Below are 23,484 nucleotides of genomic sequence, written 5' to 3'. Positions count from 1 at the left end.
CCTATCAGTGGCCCTGTGGAGAAGATATGAAATGTCTTCAACATTACAGAACAAGCCCAGCTGAATGTGACTAACTACCAGTAGACATACCAGTAGACATACCAGTAGACATACCAGGAGACATACCAGGAGATACACCAAGGCCTGAAGAAATGAGAACCTTCACAGGCAGAATGAAGCTAGATTTAGTTGCACCAAAAAAAAAAAAAGGACCAAACCAACAATCCAGCCAGAGTCTAACCATGATTTATGTGTTCTGTAAATGACCAACAAACATCCAGCGCATTTTAAGGGTCCCTGGATCTCCCCTTTTTGCAGGGCGTAAGTACAATAAATAGTATAAGGCAGCATTTTTAACATGGGGGAACCCTTGAAATAACTTTCCGGTCCCAGAGAACCCCTTAATAATTACTGTACCTACAGCTCACAGTACATTAGTGTGATGGTCATTGGAAAGAAGGCTCCTTATATTTGTGGTTATTGGAAAGAATCCCCACTTACAGATAATTAAAGTGGTTGTAAACCCTTACAAACCACTTTGACCTACAGGTAAGCCTAGATTAAGGCTTACCTGTAGGTCCAAGAAATATCTCCTAAACCTGCACGGTTTAGGAGATATTTACAAAAAGACAAGCACCGCTGTCTACGGCGCATGCGCCGTAGACAGCAGTGCGCAGGTGCACTGAGCACGCCGCAGATAACAGTGATAACGTCATTGCGGCTCCGGCAAATCACAGCGCCGGAGCAGCGAGGCCCGGAAGTCACGCTGGCATGCATAGCGGTGAAGATGAAGAAGGAGGACCGATTCCGGGGCTTCGTTCTCAGATAAGTTACTCATAATGAGCTAGTATGCTATGCATACTAGCTCATTATGCCTTTGCCTTGCAGGTTGAATTTTAAAAAAAAATGTCAGTGCCTTTACTTCCTCTTTAAAAGATTATTGGTGTCAGTGGTTACTCCTCTGAGAGGCAGAAGTTGCTCATTGCTCAAGGAACCCCTAGAAACCTCTGGAGGAACCCTAGTTGGGAATGGCTGGTCTAGGGACTCCAACCAACAAATCAGTGAATCCAGAGACAGCAACTAGCATTTTCAGAAGGAGTTCACCAATAGCAAATCCTGTTTTACTTTCAAGATATTTCTCTCCTGTTTCTATTATCCAATGAAACTGCATGTTGTGACTATAGAATTGTATATAATAGTCTCTTCATCAATTTGGAGTGGTGCAATCATAATCTGTAAGTATGTGGGGTACAGTGTATACAATACAATCACCATCAGACTGTACAGTTTCTAACCTTGGTTGTGGTGCCAATTGCATGAACATATCTTACAATTTAGATTGTTTTAGGTTGTATTGTAAGAAAAATGTTGTACCATTTGCATAACTAGCACGGTACCCCAGAATACCGACCTACACACGTTTTCATATCACAATGGGTTAAACCTTGGATCAGCAACATTCCTGATGAATAATTTAGCAGAGTACAAGAAGAACCAGAGACACTAATTACAGCAACACAAATTGACCAGCGGTGTCTGATAAACATTAGAATCCTAAATGCAACCACAAGACCGATACAATTAGCACCATGACCGTCTGCCGTCTCTCTCTCTCTTCTCTGCAGATGAAACGTCATTTGAGGCCGGGATCAGAGTGCAGATCCACAGCCAGGATGAGCCACCATACATCCACCAGCTGGGGTTCGGAGTTTCCCCCGGATTCCAGACCTTCGTCTCATGCCAGGAGCAGAGGGTAGGACCGCTGTGTGTATTTGGGTGTGAAGTGCCAAACATTTATTCGTAGAGTTGATCCTGCTCTAGATGCTGGAATTCATCTCTGAGAGCATCTGAAATAAAAAAAAATAGGCAAAAAATTGTTGCAAATTAGATGCACAAATTAGACTAGGCAGGTGCCACAAATCAAATAAACCAAATATATAAAAGGATATAACAAATCCTTTATTTTTTTTAATTTGAAGCTTTGTAAAATTCATTGGAAGCACCAGTGGCAACGTACAAAGATAAAGTCATGTACCACCAATACAGCCCCATATTTGTGTCCTGTTAATTTCTACTCTTTAAAGCAGTGGTGTCTGAACTGTGGCCCCGGGGGCCGGATGTGGCCCCTTGCTTGTCTCTAGCCAGCTCTTGGGGCACTATTGCATCCACAACTGAAACCAATGATGGGGTACCATTCCTCCCACTGACACCAATGATGGGGTACCATTCCTCCCACTGACACCAATGATGGGGTACCATTCCTCCCACAGACACCAATGATGGGGCACTATTCTTCCCACTGACACCAATGGTGGGGTGCTATTCCTTCCACTGAAAACAATGATGGGACACTATTCCTCCCACAGACACCAATGATGGGGTACCGTTCCTCCCACTGACACCAATGATGGGACACTATTCCTCCCACTGACATAAATGATGGGGCACTATTCCTCCCATAGACACCAATGATGGGGCACTATTCCTCCCATAGACACCAATGATGGGGTGCTATTCCTCCCACTGATACCAACAATAGGGAACTACTTCTTCCACTGATATTAACAATGGGGCACTATTCCTCCCACTGATACCAATAATGGGGTACAAATCCGACCACTGATACCAACAATAGGGCACTATTTCTTCCACTGATACCAACAACGGGGCACTATTCCTTCTGCTGATATTAACAATGGGGCACTATTCCTCCCACTGATACAAACAATAGGGCACTATTTCTTCCACTGATACCAACAACAATGGGGCACTATTACTCCCACTGATATCAACAATGGGGCACTATTACTCCCACTAACATCAAAGATGATGCATTGTTTACTCCCACTAATGCCGGGGCATTTTTTTTACTCACACTGGCTACTTTTTTGGGTGAATATGTAGGGGTACAATGTACCCGATACGCATTCAATTGGGGGGGTGGGATCTGGTGGTCCCCTTGTTAAAGGGGGCTTCCAGAAGCCCATAAGCCCCCCGACTGCAGACTCCCACAACCACTGAGCAAGGGTTGTGGGGATGAGGCCCTTGTCCCCATCAACATGGGGACAAGGTGCTTTGGGGGGACCCAAAGCATCCTCATCTTGAGGGCATGTGGCCTGCTATGGTTCAGGAGGGGGGGTCGCTCTCTCATCCCCCTTTTCCTGCAGCCTGCCAGGGTGCATGCTCGGATAAGGGTCTGGTATGGATTATGGGGGGACCTCTATGCCATTTTTTTTATATATATTTCGGCTCGGGGTTCTCCTTAAAATCCATACCAGGCCTGAGGGGCCTGGTAGGGATTTTGGGGGGACCCCACCCAATTTTTTTTGTTTTGGTGCGGGGGGTTCCACTTAATATCTATACCAGACCCAAAGGGCCCATAGCATTTTTTTCAATGATTTTTATCAAACTTACCAGGATCCGACAAGATATTACAGCCGCGAGCAATTTTGTCCTTTCTAAATGTAATTTTGCTGTGGCACTGTTATAAACATGGGAAAGATGCACTACTTTACAGGAATACTAAGGACACCCCCAGGCACAATATTTAAAGGAATATTTCATTTTTATTGTTTCACTTTAACCATTATTAAAATCACTGCTTCCCCCGAAAAAATGGGCCTTTTTAAAACTTTTTTTTGCATTGATACATGTCCCCTGGGGCAGGACCCGGGTCCCCAAACACTTTTTATGACAATAACTTGCATATAAGCCTTTAAAATTAGCACTTTTGATTTTTCACGTTTGTGTCCCATAGACTTAAAAGGTGTTCGCACAAATTTTTGGCCTATTCGCAAGTTCTGGTCCAAACCGAACCGGGGGTGGGGGGTGTTCGGCTCATCCCTAGTCAAGTTCTGGATTGGCGCTCTTCACCTTTAACTCTCGGCCAGCCTTTGCCAGCTGGCTAGTAAATCCTGTTGAGGGGCCTGGGTCTGCCCACCTTATATAAATAGAACCTTTTTGTTTAATGGAGACTGAACAATTGCAGACAAATAAGGAATGTATTGATATGTTTACCATAAAAAATCGATATCACCCTGGGCAGAGATTCATTCATTTGCCAAGATGTTAAATACACTCTTGGTGCCATGAACTTTATCTTGGGAATGCGGCTAGACGGAACGAGCAGTAAACAAAGCTTGTCTAATATTTTACAAAGATAAATAACTCCATCAATTATATTTGACTTAAAGAGCGGCTCTGGCAGCACGATTTAAATAGATTTATAGGAGCTGAGCAACCTGATAAGATATTTGGAAAGTAACAAGCATTCCTGTGACTTCCCTATTCCTGCTCTACTACATTGCATTAATGGGTGCTCAGCCTGTGACCCTCCAGCTGTTGCAGAACTACAAGTCCCATGAGGCATTGCAAGGCTGAACAGTTACAAGCATGGCTCCTAAAGGCAGAGGCATGATGGGACTTGTAGTTCTGCAACAGCTGGAGGGCCACAGGTTGAGAACCCTCACCCAATGCTTTTCTATGTCTTCAATTCTACAAAGTCTGTGTCATTGCTCCGCCTCCTCGGTGCTCTTGGGCGACACCCACTCTGAGCTCTTTTTTGTTCTGTAACCCACCCAAGTGCCTTAGCTTCCTGTCCACGGCTTTACAGAACTGGTGCTTTAACCTCCCTGGCGGTACAATTATTTCAGATTTAAGGTGCTGAAAGCGGTACCATTATTTTGCATGGAAATTTGGCGTTTTATATTGTAGGTCTGTAATTCTTAGAAATAATTCACTTAAATCCATCCAAACAAGAGTCTAATAGACATCCCGGGTATGATAAAATTTGAAATATGAAATCATAAATTATAATATAATATAATATACATATATATATATATATAGATATATATATATAGATATATATATATCTATATATATATATAAACAATAAATAGTGTAGCGCTTCTATTGGGTGGAAGTGTAATTCGATAGAAAAGAAGACAAAACCCAGAATGTGATCACAAAGAAATCAACCTTATCAGTAATCGCATAAGAGAATCAATAATCATATGTAGAAAGTCCATAGACAATCACAGATCTCATTGAAGTCCTATATAGTGTGACTGGTGCACAAAAAATGTGATAAAGACTGCTTCAGAAGTCAGGTGTGACCCGATGTATCAGCTTGTCTGAAGATATCAAAGAAATAGATGGAATACTCTTACCGAATATGATGGACTCACACGGTCTTATGACAGTTGAGTCGAATGCGCTTAAGGTCCAGACCTAGGACCAGGAGGTAAATTGGAGGTACTGCGACCAGGTGTAGAGAAGACTCCAAATGGCTGTAGACCCCAGGGGGCGTCTCCAAACGACTGTAGACCCTGGAGGGTATCTCACAGGGGCTTCTCCGGAGTGTTCGTCAGGTTATCCAATTCGGATGTAGCTCAATTGGAGTTGTAACTCCAGGCGAGAGGTGAGAGGTTTGTGGAAGTTAAAACAAAGAAGAAAAAAGAAAGCTCCACATGGTGCAGGTCAAAAAATATTAACCATCAGGTTTTATTAAAAGTCATAAGATAAAAAATGAAAATTATGACTAGTGATCACAAATGAACAAAATAAAAGCAATGTGGGGTGCCAAAAGCAAGCCCGACGCGTTTCGACATAGAGTGTCTTCAACAAGGGCCCCTGTTGAAGACACTCTATGTCGAAACACGTCGGGCTTGCTTTTGGCACCCCACATTGCTTTTATTTTGTTAATTTGTGATCACTAGTCATAATTTTCATTTTTTATCTTATGACTTTTAATAAAACCTGATGGTTAATATTTTTTGACCTGCACCATGTGGAGCTTTCTTTTTTCTTCTTTGTTTTAACTTCCACAAACCTCTCACCTCTCGCCTGGAGTTACAACTCCAATTGAGCTACATCCGAATTGGATAACCTGACGAACACTCCGGAGAACCCCCTGTGAGATACCCTCCAGGGTCTACAGTCGTTTGGAGATGCCCCCTGGGGTCTACAGCCATTTGGAGTCTTCTCTACACCTGGTCGCAGTACCTCCAATTTACCTCCTGGTCCTAGGTCTGGACCTTAAGCGCATTCGACTCAACTGTCATAAGACCGTGTGAGTCCATCATATTCGGTAAGAGTATTCCATCTATTTCTTTGATATCTTCAGACAAGCTGATACATCGGGTCACACCTGACTTCTGAAGCAGTCTTTATCACATTTTTTGTGCACCAGTCACACTATATAGGACTTCAATGAGATCTGTGATTGTCTATGGACTTTCCCCATATGATTATTGATTCTCTTATGCGATTACTGATAAGGTTGATTTCTTTGTGATCACATTCTGGGTTTTGTCTTCTTTTCTATCGAATTACACTTCCACCCAATAGAAGCGCTACACTATTTATTGTTTTAATTGTTTAACTTTGTCTGTTTGAAGTGTTGGCAGCTGTTTTTTTTTCACTTGTTCTTTTCTGATATAGCGCGGTGTTTTCCCCCCTTTTTCTGATATATATATATATATATATATATATATATATATATATATATATATATATATATATATATACAGTGCCTTGCGAAAGTATTCGGCCCCCTTGAACTTTTCAACCTTTTGCCACATTTCAGGCTTCAAACATAAAGATATAAAATGTTAATTTTTTGTGAAGAATCACCAACAAGTGGGACACAATTGTGAAGTGGAACGAAATCTATTGGATAATTTAAACTTTTTTGGCAAATAAAAAACTGAAAAGTGGTGCGTGCAAAATTATTCGGCCCCTTTACTTTCAGTGCAGCAAACTCACTCCAGAAGTAAAATAAAATAACTATAAATAATTATAACAAATAATAATAAAAAATATTCAATAATGTAATCAAATCAAAAACACAGAAATTTGCTCAGTTGCAGAATTGTCGCTGTCATTAGATTCAGTGTTTGAATCACGAATTTCCCCACAGATTACTATCGCGCAATTCTGTGAGTGATTCTAATTTATTATCGCTGTTTTCTAGCTGGTCTATAACCACTTTTGATGTAAACGGACATTTTTTGGTTGCTATGGACAATCTCCAGTTTCCTGGCATAAAGAACAGTATTTATAATATAAAACTGCATGCCGGACACTGGACAAACATCTAGGGAGGAAGGGGATGTGTAATTATTTGATACAGTACTGTAATCCGTAAGATTACATTATACTGTATCTATACTGTGTTTTTTACTTTTTGAATTTGGTGCCGAACTCCGTCCCCGTGCGTTGCAACGCTCGCAGGGAACGGAGCTCGGCACTGTGACAGACCAAGCGAGACACGGCGGCTCGCTGATCACAGCAGGGGGAGACATCGCTGGATCCAGGGAACAAGGTAAGTAACCTCCTACATGGATCCAGCGATGCGATCCCGAGTCTGACTCGGGAATACCACTTATGGTACTTAAATCTCACCCCGAGCCCGACTCGGGAATACCGCCAGGGAGGTTAAAGTGGTTGTAAACCTCAGACATGAAATCCGAACAAAGCTTGCCTTTCTATAGTGTGTACTTGTTTCAATTAAGAGCACCAAGGCTCCGTTCACACTGTGGCGATTCTGCCCGTGATTCGCAATAGAGGCAAATCGCGGGACACCCATGTTTTTCCATGTGTGTTGCCTGTTTATTTTAACAGCACCCCAAACGCGGCGTGATTTTCCCAGGCAACAAGCGCAGGGAAAAAAGCGCAAACAGAATCACGGGACATCCATTGCCTAAAAGAAATACAGGAGTTTCTTTTGGATGATGGGTATCCTGCGATTCTATTTGCGCATTTTTGCCAGGATTGTCGCCCCCATACGTGGGAACAGATGCGAACAGAGCCAAAGGGGTTGATTTACTAAAGGCAAATAGACTGTGCACTTTGCAAAGTGCAGTTGCTCCAGAGCTTAGTAAATTAGGTAAAGCTTCACTTTGCCAAGAATATCCAATCACATGCAAGAAAAATGTAAAAAACAGGATTTTTGCTTGCACATGATTGGATGATAGAAGTCGGAAGATCTTCTGCTCATATACTAAGCTCTGGAGCAAACGGCTCTTGCAGAGTGCGCAGTCTATTAGCCTTTAGTAAAGTAGGCTCAACAGTGGCATGCAATGCCAAGCTGCTGCTAACAAAGCAAACAGAATATTGGCATTAAAAAGGGGATCAACTCCAGAGATAAAATTATAATTCTCCCGCTCTACAAGACTCTGGTCTGGCCGCACCTGGAGTATGCTGTCCAGTTCTGGGCACCAGTCCTCAGGAAGGATGTACTGGAAATGGAGCGAATATAAAGAAGGGCAACAAAGCTAATAAAGGGTCTGGAGGATATTAGTTATGAAGAAAGGTTGCGAGCACTGAACTTATTCTCTCTGGAGAAGAGACGCTTGAGAGGGGATATGATTTCAATATACAAATACCGTACTGGTGACCCCACAATAGGGATACAACTTTTTTGCAGAAGGGAGTTTACCAAGACTCGTGGCCACTCATTAAAATTAGAAGAAAAGAGGTTTAACCTTAAACTACGTAGAGGGTTCTTTACTGTAAGAGCGGCAAGGATGTGAAATTCCCTTCCACAGGCGGTGGTCTCAGTGGGGGAGCATCGATCGTTTCAAGAAACTATTAGATAAGCACCTGAACGACCACAACATACAGGGATATACAATGTAATACTGACATATAATCACACACATAGGTTGGACTTGATGGACTCTTGATGGTGTCTGTTTTCAACTTCACCTACTATGTAACTATGTAACCCCAAAGTGTTACTTCTGTCTACTGCCTCATTCCTCTGCAATATGCATGAGTCACTTCAGACAAGTTTTCCTGACACCAAGAGAAAAATGGTGACAGGTGAGGGACCTCCAGCAGATTGACAGCTAGACATGCTCGCCGTCAAAATTAGTTTCATTACGTTTCGTACAAAATTTAATTCATATTTCATAATTCGTGTCCGAAATTCAATTCGGATTCGTACGAAATACGACTTTTCATTCGATTTGTAAACTTTTCGTAAAATAACGAAAATTCGTTATGATGAATTTTTCATTACGATGGGTTCCCACCATCCCTGTGCTGTGCTGACTTCCTCTGATTGGTGAACAAAACACCAGTAACAATTCTGTTAATTTGGATCCGAAATTCTTAAATTCGTTAATGAAATTTTGTATTTCGTATAAAATTCGTAAGCATAGAAATTCCCCATAGGGTTCCCACCATCCCTGTGCTGAGTTCCAGGGGTTTTAACTTTTAGGTTCGTAACAATTACTAATTTTCATTATGAATTTGGATCCGAAATTCGTAAACCAAATTTCGTATTTCATACAGAATTTGTATGCATAAAAATTAGTATTTCGGATTCGTACGAATGTACAAATTTTCGGAAATTCTAAACTAATCGCACATATCTACTGACAGCCTCAGCTCTGTTCTTGTAAGCTGTGTGGAGGGGAGTGTGTCCCTTCCCTCCAATCAGCTCTCAAAGCTCTCCCCACTGAGCTCTGCAGAGTGTAACTTCAGCTCTCTGCCCCGTTTTCTGAACTCTCAGACATGCTTTTTATAAATTCTGCATTTTTTAATGGAGAGAAGACCGCTGATAAACAGGTACAACTTATGTAGGAGGATCTCCATGTATCACCTGAGGCCAGTCGCTTCTCTGGGTATATGTAAAGGTTTACAACCACTTTAAATAAAAGTCTCTCTAAATACTCACTTTAAATGAGTTGTGAAGGTATAAGAGAAGGCACAAGAGAAGTAAAATGTGTTTATATATTTTAGCCTGGGTTGCTCTTTAATTTATCAAATAGTAAAGTAATTAATACTTAATGATACAAATCTGTATTTTGCATCACAGCTAACCTACCTACCTCAGCCCTGGGGAAACTGCAGAGCCCCTGTGCCAGGAGAGGTGTTCCTGCCCGGGTACAGCACGTACAGCATCTCCGCCTGTCGGCTGCAGTGTGAGAAGGAATCGGTGGTGAGGAAGTGCGACTGCCGTATGGTGCATATGCCAGGTACTGGAGGGAGCCTCTTTGTTTTTTTTTCTGGGCATGCCGGTTGTGATATTTGTTCATCAAGTACAAGACGACTTTCATTAGCATACAATGCCATCTTTATTACCAACACCCACCCCTGTAACAAGGCAGCCTGGGAATGTTACGCCATGTCATGCCCATTTAGACTTTAGGCAATCAGATATAGGTTAAGGCTCTGTTCACACTGATGCCATTCCAAAGTCATGCAACTTGCTTGCGACTTTTGTGATTTAACCGCTTACCTACCGGGCACTTTCACCCACTTCCTGCCCAGGCCAATTTTCAGCTTTCAGTGCTGTCAGTTTAAATGACAATTGCGCAGTCATACAACGCTGTACACAAACAACATTTTTATAGTTTTTTTTTTTTTTTTTAGACAGATCAAGCCTTCTTTTGGTGGCATGTAATCACCACTGGAGTTTTTTTTTTGCTTAACAAATGAAAAGAAAAATTGTTTTTCTTAGGTTCTGCTAAAAAAAAGTTTGTAAATAAGTATTTTTTCTCCTTCACTGATGTGCGCTGATGAGACGGCACTGATATGGGACACTGATGGGCACTGATGGGCACTTATAGGTGGCACTGATGGGCACTGATAAGGCTGTACTAATATGAGGCACTGATGGGTACTGATATGTGGCACTGATGGGCACTCATAGGCAGCACTGATAGGCATCACTGATAGGTGGCACTGATGGGCACTCATAGGCGGCACTGATAGGCATCACTGATAGGCGGAACTGATATGTGGCACTGATGGGCACTCATAGGTGCCACTGATAGGCATCACTGATAGGCGGCACTGATAGGTAGAACTGATTGGCAGCACTGGTGGGCACTGATTGGCAACACTGATAGGTGTCACTGATTGGCACTGACAGGCGAAACTGACAGCACTGGTGGGCACTTATTGGCGGCACTGATTGGCACTGACAGGCGACACTGATTGGCAGCTCTGGTGGGTACTGATTGGCAGCACTGGCAGGCACTGTTGGGGCTGCGCTGATGATCAGTGCCCTGATTGTCAGTGCAGATGTCCCCTGTGTGGATTTGCCAGTTTTTGGCTCTCATGTCCTGTCAGCATGAGGGGAGGATCGCCAACACAGCTGATCACGTGGTTGAAGCGTCCTAAGGACACAGCGATCACAGATCACTGGCAATGCGTGCCGCAGGGAGCGCGAAGACAGCGTGAGCATGGGAGGACGTCATATGATGGCCTCCCAACAAAGTGTGGCCGCGCTGTAGCCGTCATTCAGCTATAGCGCGGTCGCGAAGGGGATAACAGTGCAGCCTATTGCACTCATGTGGCACTTATTGGAAATTATTTGTCAGCAGTGTAAACAGGAGCTTTTTTTTTTTTTTTTACTTTGGCATTAGTAAATAGGTATTGGGATAAAGATTACCTGGTTGGATTGCAGAATTTAAAAAAAAAATTTGTATCCTTTTTAAAAAAAAATTTATTCCCCTCCCCCGTTTTAGGGTGACAACGCTACCTTGCAGGGTTTGCATGCAGGCAACATCTGTGTGCTCCTGTCCAAGACTACAAAAGTAGGTGCTGATACACAGTCACGCTACTGGTCTCTCATGGGATCGATCTCTTTGTGTCACACGATCGCTCAATGCCATCATCACAAAGCAGAAACTATTAGCTGTTAATCGTCGCTCTTCTCTTTAATAGAAGCAGGAAATGAATTGTTCATCAAGTGCTCATTTAGAAAACTCTTGGACGATTCTTCCCTTTCATGTACTGTATACCTCATGGGATAAATCCTAACAGTCATCTAGAAATTTCCTGCAGGTGCACAGGAGCGAGTTTTTGCAGTTGTTGAGATGAAAATAATTCACCCATGCAGCTCAACACATTTCTGGAGTGCTAAAAACAAAAATCTGGTCATTTTTTCAAGCACTTCCTTACGGCAGTTTTTTATTCAATATTTTAAACCTGTTTTTATTTTTTACAATTTTTTTTACATACTGTCATCAGAGTAGTTTAATGTCACCATAGTGACACTGTATTACTCTGGAGGAGGGGATCAGGGATTTTTTATTTTTTATTTTTACACTGTTATAAGTAATCTTTTGAACTGTCATGAATGGATTTCATTAATGACAGCTTGCTTACTACTGTGATGCTGTGATTGACCCACAGTTATCACATGGTACAGGTAACCCATCTTTGTGTTTTTACGCAGGGATTCTCTGCCAGGATTCTGATGTTCTGCCATCAGTACTGTGTGCAGGTACCCTAAGATTTTGTACAAGCAGCACATTAGTTATCACAAGAGACATACATTTCTGGTATTTTGTATTTTATTAGCTTTAATTCTGAAATGCCTCACTGTAGAATACGGAGACTAAATGTCTCTTTACACTGCACAAGAAGAAATTCCAAGATGTAAGAACATCAGTTTTGTTGAACATCTCTCTGCAAAGTCATGCTAACATACAAACCTGTTACTGTTGTCCTAATATACAGGATTTAATAGCCCCTACAGTAAAGGGGGTTGGCTTATGACAGCTTACAACCTGCTTTTTTTTTAAAGAACCTAAAATTTGTACATAAGCACTCAATAATGTCATTTAATGTCATAAAAATGTATTTAATAATTTATAATAAAATATATAATATATTTAATAATAAATATTTTATAATACAACCTTTTAATATATATATATACAGTATCTCACAAAACTGAGTACACTCCTCACATTTTTGTAAATATTTTATTATATCTTTCCATGTGACAACACTGAAATTTGCTACAATGTAAAGTAGTGAGTGTGCAGCTTGTATAACAGTGAAAATTTGCTGTCCTCTAAAAATAACGCAACACACAGCCATTAATGTCTAAACTGCTGCATCAAATTGGTCTGCATGGCTGTCATCCCAGAAGGAAGCCTCTTCTAAAGATGATGCACAAGAAAGCCTGCAAACAGTTTGCTCTGAAGACAAGCAGACTAAGGACATGGATTACTGAAACATGTCCTGTGGTCTGATGAGACCAAGATAAACGTATTAGGTTCAGATGGTGTCAAGCGTGTGTAGCGGCAACCAAGTGAGGAGTACAAAGACAAGTGTGTCTTGTATACAGTCAAGCATGGTGGTGGGAGTGTCATGGTCTGGGAATTCATGAGTGCTGCCAGCACTGGGGAGCTACAGATCATTGAAGGAACTATGAATGCCAACATGTACTGTGACATACTGAAGCAGAGCATGATCCCCTCCCTTTGGAGACTGGGCCACAGGGCAGTATTCCAACATGACAATGACCCCAAACACACCTCCAAGACGACCACTGCCTTGCTAAAGAAGCTGAGGGTAAAGGTAATGGACTGGCCAAGCATGTCTCCAGACCTAAACCCTATTGAGCATCTGTGGGACAAACGGAAGGTGGAGGAGCGCAAGGTCTCTTATCCACCAGCTCTGTGATGTCATCATGGAGGAGGGGAAGAGGACTCCGGTGGCAACCTGTGAAGTTCTGGTGAACTCCATGCCCAAGAGGGTTAAGGCATTGCTGGAAAATAATGGTGGCCACACAAAATATTGACACTTTGGGCCCAATTTGGACATTTTCACTTAGGGGTGTACTCACTTTTGTTGCCAGAAGTTTAGACATTAATGGCTGTGTGTTGAGTTATTTTGAGGGGACAGCAAATTTACACTGTTATACAAGCTGTACACTCACTACTTTACATTGTAGACAAGTGTCATTTCTTCAGTGTTGTCACATGAAAAGATAGAAGAAAATATTCACAAAAATGTGAGGGGCGTACTCACTTTTGTGAGATACTGTATATGTATGTATATATATATATATATATATATATATATATATATATATATATATATATATATATATTATATGTGTGTGTGTGTTTAAATCATCAGTTTTAATTTTTTTCTAATAGTTATTTTATCACATTTTTATAGGAAATGAAACAATCTGTTCTCCCAAGGAGTACACTGCCTGTGCTGACAACACACTAGGTACGAACGAATCTCCTGTTTATATGTCCTGCAGTACACTAACATTTAATTGTCCTAATAAAGCAGATGGTAACGATCGACTTGTGTCTAAAAACATGAAATATCTGCAGGAATAAGCTGAAGATTGCTGTTTTGAGAAATTATTTTACTGTTGAAACATTCACTCTATTAGCAAATTGCCAAGAACAATTTATTTAACTGTATGGGCAGCAGAGAGATCCAGCATAGCAATATTTCCCTACAATTTATTTTTTCACGCTACATGGAGGGGTTTTAGAATTGTGATGTTATAGGTTGCTGTTTTGGACTGCTAAAGATTTGTATTTTTGATTTATGGGTAAAGGATACTAGCAGGGGCGGACTGACCATTAGGCCACTCGGGCACTGCTCGAGGGCCCCGTGCCACTAGGGGGCCCCATCAGGGTTGCCAGCCTCAGTAAATCCACTGAAAGTATGTAAAAATCTATGTTTTTTTTACATCTGTCTCTCCAGTACCTTCTCAGTCAATAGAAACATGTCTGTGTATACTGTGTGGCCCCATAATGTCTGATTGCCTGGGGGCCCCATAATCTCCTATTGCCCGGGGGCCCCATGAGTTGTCAGTCCGCCCCTGGATACTAGTTGACTTTTTGGCATTCAACTGATTTATTGGCATTTTTTAATAACTTGGGTGTTAGTTTGTTGCCTTTGGTTAGTGTTGAGGGTTCTGAACTTCTGGCATGATGGAGCTCAGTCCTCAGGAATCCATACCATGGGATTTGCATGCGCTAACTTTATCCCTCCATCTACTTAGTTGGTTCCTTCTCCCCTTTACAGATGCCGCTGTGGAAGATACCAGCGACAGATGTCTTTGCCCCACACCTTGTAACCTGACCCGTTATAACAAAGAGATTTCCATGGTTCGAATCCCCAACAAAGGATCCGCTCGCTACCTGGCCAAAAAATACAACAGGAACGAGACGTATATCCGGTAAGAGTTCCACCCCTTCAACTCAGAAATTGAAAGTGGCCCTGTCGTTATAGGGTCCCAAAAAAAATGGTATTTATACTTTTATAGTGGCCTGCGACTTAAAAATCTATCACATAGAAGATTTGTGGTCGCTGAAGTTATCTGACCCTCCAGGGTGGGAAGAAAACCTGTCTCCCCTTAATGTGGAACTTTTAGTGACAGGGTCACTTTCAAGGGCAGCCTCAAAAACGAAAAAAAAGTAAACTCAATCAATATCCGATAAAATTCTGTATAGAAGTACTGTATACTACAGTGAGAAAGAGCACTTAGGCTACTATGATCTGAGTCTTTTCACTGCACCAATGAGGTCGCAAGATCTCACAAGACAGCAAGCTATATAGGATGAGTGTCATAAGGAAGACATTGCATATATTTTAATATGGACCAGCAATTGGTGTTCCAAAAGCAATCAAAAAATGTAAGCCATTACTTAGTATCTGTACTGTATAATATGTTTACCAAAAAAAATCAGTGCTTGACCTCACAAATGCGATTCTGGAAGAATGGTCAAACATTCCCATAGACACCCTCCTAAACCTTGTGGACGGCCTTCCCAGAAGAGTTGAAGCTGTTATAGCTGCAAAGGGTGGGCCAACTCAATACTGAACCCTACAGACTAAGACTGGGATGCCATTAATGTTCATGTGCCTGTAAAGGCAGGCGTCCCAATACTTTTGGTAATATAGTATATATATATATATATATATATATATATATATATATATATATATATATATATATATATAGATAGATAGATAGATAGATAGATAGATAGAGATATACATACATATACTATATTACCAAAAGTATTGGGACACCTGCCTTTACACACACATGAACATTAATGGCATCCGAGTCTTAGTCCGTAGGGTTCAATATTGAGTTGGCCCATCCTTTGCAGCTATAACAGCTTCAACTCTTCTGGGAAGGCCGTCCACAAGGTTTAGGAGTGTTTCTATGGGAATGTTTGACCATTCTTCCAGAATCGCATTTGTGAGGTCAAGCACTGATGTTGGATGAGAAGGCCTGGCTCCCAGTCAAGTTCTTCCACCCCAAACTCGATCATCCATGTCTTTATGGACCTTGCTTTGTCCACTGGTCCAAATCATTCGGTGGAGGGGAGATTATGGTGAGGGGTTGCTTTATAGGGGTTGGGCTTCCCAGAAGAGTTGAAGCTGTTATAGCTGCAAAGGGTGGGCCAACTCAATATTGAACACTACGGACTAAGACTGGAATGCCATTAAAGTTCATGTCCTAGTAAAGGCGGGTGTCCCAATACTTTTGGTAATATAGTGTATATAATAATGGATAGATTAAGGGCAGGTATGCCTTGAGGGAGCCTACCCCTCCTTAAATGTATAGGGATGCATTGGACATCCAGAAATAGCACAATGGCAGTGAAGGTATCCCGTGCGCCTCCTCACACTCCCCCTAACCCTTTGGTTTTAACGTGAAGTGTTAGACAAGGTGAATTCGGATGGTTGCAGGCTGGCTGGTAAATGAGCCGGGAATTTATGTTGTCTTTTGCCATGCATCGCCCTTCCATGTGCTCTTTGCTGCAAAGACCAATTATAGGTTGGAGGGGGTTGCCATTTGTTTGCACTGATGATAATTAATGAGGGGACACACTGGATACCTTCGCTGCATGTTAAAAATACATTCCCAGTACAACAAAAAAAAAAAAGTTTACATTTTAACATTTGCGCAAAAGTTATAGCGTGTACAAATAGGGGGTAGATTTTTATTATTATTTTTTTTTTTTTTACTAGTAATGCCGGTGATCTGTGTTTTTTTATCAGGACTGCGACATTATGGCAGACACATTTGACACATTTTTGGGACCATTGTCATTTATACAGCGATCGGTGCACTGATTACTGTAAAAATGTCACTGGCAGTGAAGGGGTTAACACTAGGGGGGCGATCAAGGGGTTAACTGTGTTCCCTAGTGTGTGTTTCTAACTGTAGGGGGAGGGGACCGACTAGAGGAAGTAACAAATCGTGGTTCCTGGCTATTAGATCTGTCACTCCTCACAGAACAGAACAGACACACGTCCCTGTTCTGCCTCTCGTTCCCGTGTTTGCTCGTGGCCGGCGGTCATCGCGAGCTTCGGCCTCGACCATCGGCATCCCTCGTAGTGCAGAGGGCGCGTGCGTACACCTGCTATCCCGATCCCGCGGGACGACATACAGCTACCACGGTTCGTGGGCTCGCCCCGACCTGCCCCAGTATCATGACGTCGGCTGGTCGGCAAGCGGTTAAGATGAAAAAACACCTGTCAGTGACCGGCCCCCCCATTTTACTTACCTGAGCCCTGGAACTTGACCCACGGGGGACGCGCTGTCTCTCTGCCCGGGGTTCTCGGCTTTTGATTGGATTGATTGATAGCAGCGCAGCCATTGGCTCTCGCTGCTGTCAATCAAATCCAATGACGCGGGGGGCGGGGCCAAGTCCTGCATTCGGCCTCTATGGATGCTGAATAATGGACTCGGGAGTGCGCCCACAGGGTAATCTCCTCTGGGAGAGTGCTTCTCCTATGGGGTTATCTGATGTGGGGAGAAGGGCCGAGGGACCACAGAAGAGCAGGCTCAGGGCCACTCTGTGCAAAACGAGGATGTAAGTATGATATGTTCGTTATTTTTTTTAAAAACAAACCCTTACAATCACTTAAATAACTTGAAAAAGTAGCAGTGACACCATCACCATAGCCTGTGCAGAGAGCAAAGCTGTGAGAGGGGCCCAGCAGGCTCCATCCACTGCAGGATGCCTGCAGAAAACTACTTGAGGGGGCGGAGACAAGACCAGTCACCCTGCACAAGGAGGGAGAGCAGCGGTGAGCGGTCTTTATTACAGGAAGTCTCACACTGGATGACTGCACAGATCTGGAAGAAATACACAAAGCTCACCGAGATTCAAGAAGAATACACAAGATGAATAGATTTAGACAATATTTACTTATCCCAGCGTTCAGCTTTAACCACTTCAGCCCCACACCATTTGCCTGGCCAAAGACCAGAGCACTTTTTGCGTTTCGACACTGCGTTGTTTAACTGACAATTGCGCGGTCGTGCGGCGTGGCTCCCAAATAAAACTGACGTCCTTTTTTCCCCACAAATAGAGCTTTCTTTTGGTGGTATTTGATCACCTCTGTTTTTATTTTATTGCGCTATAAACAAAAAATAGCAACAAAAAAACACATTATTTTTTACTTTTTTTGCTATAATATCCCCAAAAATATATAATTTTTTTTTCCTCGGTTTAGGCCGATATGTATTCTTCTACATATTTTTGGTAAAAAAAAATAAAAAAAATCGCAATAAACGTTTATTGATTGGTTTGCGCAAAAAATAGCATCTACAATTTTTTTTTTTTTTTTTACTAGTAATGGCGGCAATCAGTGATTTTTATCGTGACTGCGACATTATGGTGGACACATCAGACACTTTTGGTGTGATTTTGGGACCATTCACATTTATACAGCGATCAGTGCAATTAAAGATGCATTGATTACTGTGTAAATGTGACTGGCAGTGAAGGGGTTAACCACTAGGTGGTGCTGTAGGGGTTAAGTGTGTCCTAGGGAGTGATTCTAACTGTGGTGGGGGGGGCTGTGTGAAACACGACAATGATCAGCGCTCCCTATTACAGGGAGCTATTGATCAGTGTCATTGTCATTATGCAGCACATGGAAATGCTTGTTTACATTAGCATTAGCCTCTCCGTGAGACGATGGTGGGTATCCCCGCGGACATCAATTTGGCGGGACCCACGATCACGTTCACGGAGCTCCCAGCGGGCGTGCGCGCACCCACAAGCCGCCTCTTAAAGGGCAACGTACAGGTACGTGATTCTGCCTGTACATGCCTTTTTGCTGCAGTATAGCTATTATTAGATTGTGAGCTCTTCTGAGCAGGGCCCTCTTAATCCTCTTGTATTTTATTGTATTGTAACTGTATTGTCTCCTTTTATATTGTAAAGCGCTGCGTAAATTGCTGGCGCTATATAAATCCTGAATAATAATAATATCTGCGCGAGGCGGTCGGGAAGTGGTTAATGCTGTCTTCATCTAGATACATAGGCGTGCACACAGGGTGTGCCAGGTGTGCCTGGGCACACCCTAATCATCCTGTGTGCTGCAGATTTCCACCCTTGATATTTTCTCATGCCCCCTAACGGGGCTTCTAAAAAAATGTAAAAAAAAAATAATAATAAAAAAATAAAATTTTAAAAAATAATAAAAAATGAAATAATAAAAATAAAAACTACTGACGCCGCCCACTGACCTACTGACGCCGTCTATTGCTCTACTGATGCTGCCAGTATATAGACATGCGCGCACACACATTTATGTTTGATTTTTTGGGTGCACCCCCTAATGCAAAGCTATGCACACCTATGTCCGGATATATAGTTTGCGCACATATATATATATATATATATGTGTGTGTGTGTGTGTGTGTGTGTGTGTGTGTGTGTGAACAGTCATTACAAACTTCTCACACTCTTTTCCTTGGCAGAGACAACTTCCTAGTACTGGATATCTTCTTTGAAGCTCTGAACTACGGAACGATAGAGCAGAAGAAAGCGTATGACCTGGCCAGTCTGCTCGGTGAGTGGTGCCCCCAAAATTGTACATAACCTGCCGCAGAAAACTTCCACGTAAAAAGGTGACTGCGGGTCCTATTAAAAAAAAAAAAAAAAAAACCCTGCGGAGGTGTTGGCCTTAAAAACAAGAGTTCAAGGGGTTGATTTACTAAAGGCAAATAGACTGTGCACTTTGCAGCTGCTCCAGAGCTTAGTAAATGAGGTGAAGCTTCAGTTTGCAAAGAATAGCCAATCACATGCAAGGAAAATAAAATAAAAACTGTATTTTTTGCTTGCATATGATTGGATGATGGAAGTCGGCTGAGCTTCGCCTTTATTTACTAAGCTCTGGAGCAACTGCCTTTAGTACACACGTGCACTACCGAAATACCAAAATAATCATTTTTCTTACTTTCTTTTTCTTTTTTTTTAAATTCATTATTTTTTTTTATTTCATTCGCTTTGATCGTAATTCATAAATTAGAAAATTAGGAATTTCGTAAATTCTAAAATTCATGATTACGTAAATTAGAAAATCTGGAATTTCGTAAATTAGAAAATTTATAAATTTGTAAATTTGAAAATACAAAAATAAGAAGGAAAATTTTGAAAATTCGAAATAACTAACTAATAATAACCAACTATTAAATTATAGGAATTGGAATTCCCTTTCAAATTTGGCTGTTAGTGAACATAACAAATACAAATTATCCGAAAAAATTATTGCCAGAATGGAACGGAACGAATTAACAATAAATAATAATAAAAACATAATTTTTTTATTATTATTATTGTTATTGGTATTTATTATTATTAATTTGTTATGTTTCTTTCATTTAGATACGGCATTTGTTATTTCGGATAATTCCTAACTTCGGATAGATTTGTATTCATTACGATCACTAATTGCCAAATTTGAAAGGAAATTCCAATACTTATAGATTAATAGTTAGTTATTATTTCAGATTTTCGGGTTTTCGAATTTGCGAATGAACTAATTTGTCAAAATTAGTTAAAAAACGGATTTGGAACGAAACTAATTGCACATGTCTAGCCTCTAGTAAATCAACCCCCAAGTTTTTTTAGTTTTTTTGGGGGTAGTATATAAAAAAAGTTGGGTTCCACTGGTTCGCTCTGTGGTGTGTTATCACATTGGCACATTAAAGTGGTTGTAAACCTCAGATATGAAATATGAACAAAGCATATCCCTCTATAGTGTGTACTTGTCTCAATTAAAAGCACCAAGGGGTTGATTTACTAAAGGCAAATAGACTGCGGACTTTCCAAAGTGCAGCTGCTCCGGAGCTTAGTAAATGAGGCGAAGCTTCACTTTGCAACGAATAGCCAATCACATGCAAGGAAAATTTAAAAAAACTGTATTTTTTGCTTGCACATGATTGGATGATGGAAGTCAGCTGAGCTTCGCCTTTATTTACTAAGCTCTGGAGCAACTGCCTTTAGTAGACATGTGTGCACTGCCGAAATAATTGTTCATTTTTTTTTTTTTATTTCATTCGTTATGATCGCAATTTGTAAATTCATAAATTCGAAAAATTCTGAATTTCGTAAATAGAAAATTCATGATTTTGTAAATTTGAAAATTTGGAATTTCGAAAATTCATACATTCATAAATTTAAAAATACAAAAAAAAGAAAGAGAACATTTCCAAAATTCTAAATAATAACTAACTAATAACCATAACAAATACTAATTTATCCAAGTTTACCAATTATCCGAAATAATTATTGCCGAAATGGAACGGAACAAATTACTAATAAATAATAATAAAACTATAATTGAATAGTTAGTTATTATTTCAGATTTTTCGGGTTTTCGGATTTTTGAATTTCAAATTTACAAATTTGCAAATTTTCGAATTTACAAATTTTCAAATATTTTAATTTACGGATGTTTCCGAATTAACGAATTTGTCAAAATTCGTTAAAAAACGGATTTGGAATGAAACTAATTGCACATGTCTAGCCTCTAGTAAATCAACCCCCAAGTGTGTGTTTTTTGGGGGGGGGTAGTATGTAAAAAAAGGTTGGGTTCCACTGGTTCCCTCTGTGGTGTGTTATCACAAACTGGGTTACTGTACATTATATACATTTACAAGTGCTTATTTACAAGTGCTTGTAAACCTCAGATATGAAATATGAACAAAGCATATCCCTCTATAGTGCGTACTTGTCTCAATTAAAAGCACCAAGGGGTTGATTTACTAAAGGCAAATAGACTGTGGACTTTGCAAAGTGCAGATGCTCCAGAGCTTAGTAAATGAGGTAAAGCTTCACTTTGCAAAGACTAGCCAATCACATGCAATGAAAAAAAACAGCATTTTTGCTTGCACATGATTGGATGATAGAAGTCAGCAGAGCTTCTGATCATTTAATAAGCTATTTAGCCTTTTATATTTACTAAAAATTGCATTTACATGTTCTGTGTACTGTGGGAGACCAGGTATGGTGAATGCAGGGTCCTGGGTATAGTAACACTTTAAAGCATCCCTCCTACCTAGGAATGTATAACTTGGTGCCTCTTATTTGAAATCTGATTATGTTGTCCGCTCCCAGTTCCAAAAAGGAAAAGAGGGGCGCCAACTAAGTGTAGCATTAAAAACATCCACTTTAATAAAATGCAACTGGCAACTCATTAGGTAAACAGATCACAGGCATATCGCCACAAGAACACTGCTGCTTGTCCTGCTGATGTCTCTACCTGGTGGTCTGAGAAAGGAGCAGACAGCTCTGAAACGCGTAGAAGTAGTTCCAAAGATCTGTGTGGGCGGGATAAAAACAAGGGAGTGCATTTGTGGGTGTGACTACAGATGGGGGTGACCTTTTATATGGGTGTGGTTTAACGTGGGCGTGGCCATTAGGGTTCATTTTGAAAATCTGGTAACGTTAGCTTTGGTGCAATGCATTGTAGCAGAAAAAATGTGACCCCCCACTGGCCTGAAAGCCAAACGTAATAATAATGACAGTTCAGAAATAATATTGGCCTGCATTGATGAATCCTTTTTTATTCTCCATCAGGAGACATCGGGGGTCAGATGGGTCTGTTTATCGGGGCCAGTATCCTCACTGTTCTGGAGATATTAGATTACCTGTATGAGGTAAGCATTATTTGAAACACATTGGGGGGGGCAATTTTCTGGTGCAGCTGTGCATGGTAGCTAATCAGCTTCTGCAAATAATTATATGTGGTTTGTTATGTTCCGATTTGAAATTCGGATGAATTTTTCATATTCAGAAATTGTGATGTATCCCACTGCTTTAGCGACACTGTCCACTGCCCTACTGACACCAGCCACTCCAGTGGCAGCTGGTGTAAACAAATTTTAGGGGGGGGCAGCAAATAGTGGGGGGCCCCAGGTCAACTTTTGCATCGGGACCCACAAGTTTCAAGTTACACCTCTGTATTTCGCTGTTTGACTATAATTTACCTTTAAAGTGCACCTGTGCCCAAACTATAGAGATTAACATATTCTTTAACCCTTTCGTTGCCAGACCCTGTGCTCCACTTTTAAACTCAGCTGACCGGAGCATTTTTGCAATTTTCCATTGCTTTTTAAAAAATTTTCCCTTACAGCCGTCGGTTTGTAAAAGACCCTCCAAGCCATACCATATTTTCTATAATTTTCCATAATTTCCATAAATTATCAAACAATATTTTCGCCAAAAATACACTAAAATCATTATTAGGAGATAAAAACACAGCAAATGTTACAAAATTCCTGCTAAATTCCTATTAAATGTAAAGCTTAACCTGTGTTGAGTTATTTATATTAAATATTTATAAATTTTGAATTGCACCTTTTTGCGAAATTGTGAGAATTGAACATACACAAAAATGTAAATATCCAAATTTCTCTATAAATCTGAACATTTTCAT

At 41.0% G+C, this 23,484-nt stretch overlaps 1 protein-coding gene across 2 annotated transcripts in view; it reads left to right on the top strand.

Annotated features, from left to right (window-relative positions):
- ASIC4 (acid sensing ion channel subunit family member 4) overlaps positions 1 to 23,484 on the top strand; it is a 471,815-nt gene that overhangs the window by 433,494 nt on the left and 14,837 nt on the right. For both annotated transcript variants that reach the window (XM_077447836.1, XM_077447837.1), the window contains exons 3-8: positions 1,626 to 1,753; positions 9,830 to 9,989; positions 13,939 to 13,995; positions 14,812 to 14,965; positions 19,523 to 19,614; positions 22,626 to 22,705. In XM_077447836.1, the coding sequence (XP_077303962.1) occupies positions 1,626 to 1,753; positions 9,830 to 9,989; positions 13,939 to 13,995; positions 14,812 to 14,965; positions 19,523 to 19,614; positions 22,626 to 22,705 (671 nt within the window). The remainder of the gene's footprint in view (positions 1 to 1,625; positions 1,754 to 9,829; positions 9,990 to 13,938; positions 13,996 to 14,811; positions 14,966 to 19,522; positions 19,615 to 22,625; positions 22,706 to 23,484) is intronic.

This window comes from Lithobates pipiens, unplaced genomic scaffold (assembly GCF_037356315.1).
Source record: "Lithobates pipiens isolate NorthernLeopardFrog02 unplaced genomic scaffold, aLitPip1_a1.2 Scaffold_22, whole genome shotgun sequence".
Taxonomy (NCBI): Eukaryota; Metazoa; Chordata; class Amphibia; order Anura; family Ranidae; genus Lithobates; species Lithobates pipiens.
The sequence above is the reverse complement of the archived record's forward strand: the minus strand, read 5'-3'. Positions and strand labels throughout refer to the sequence as shown.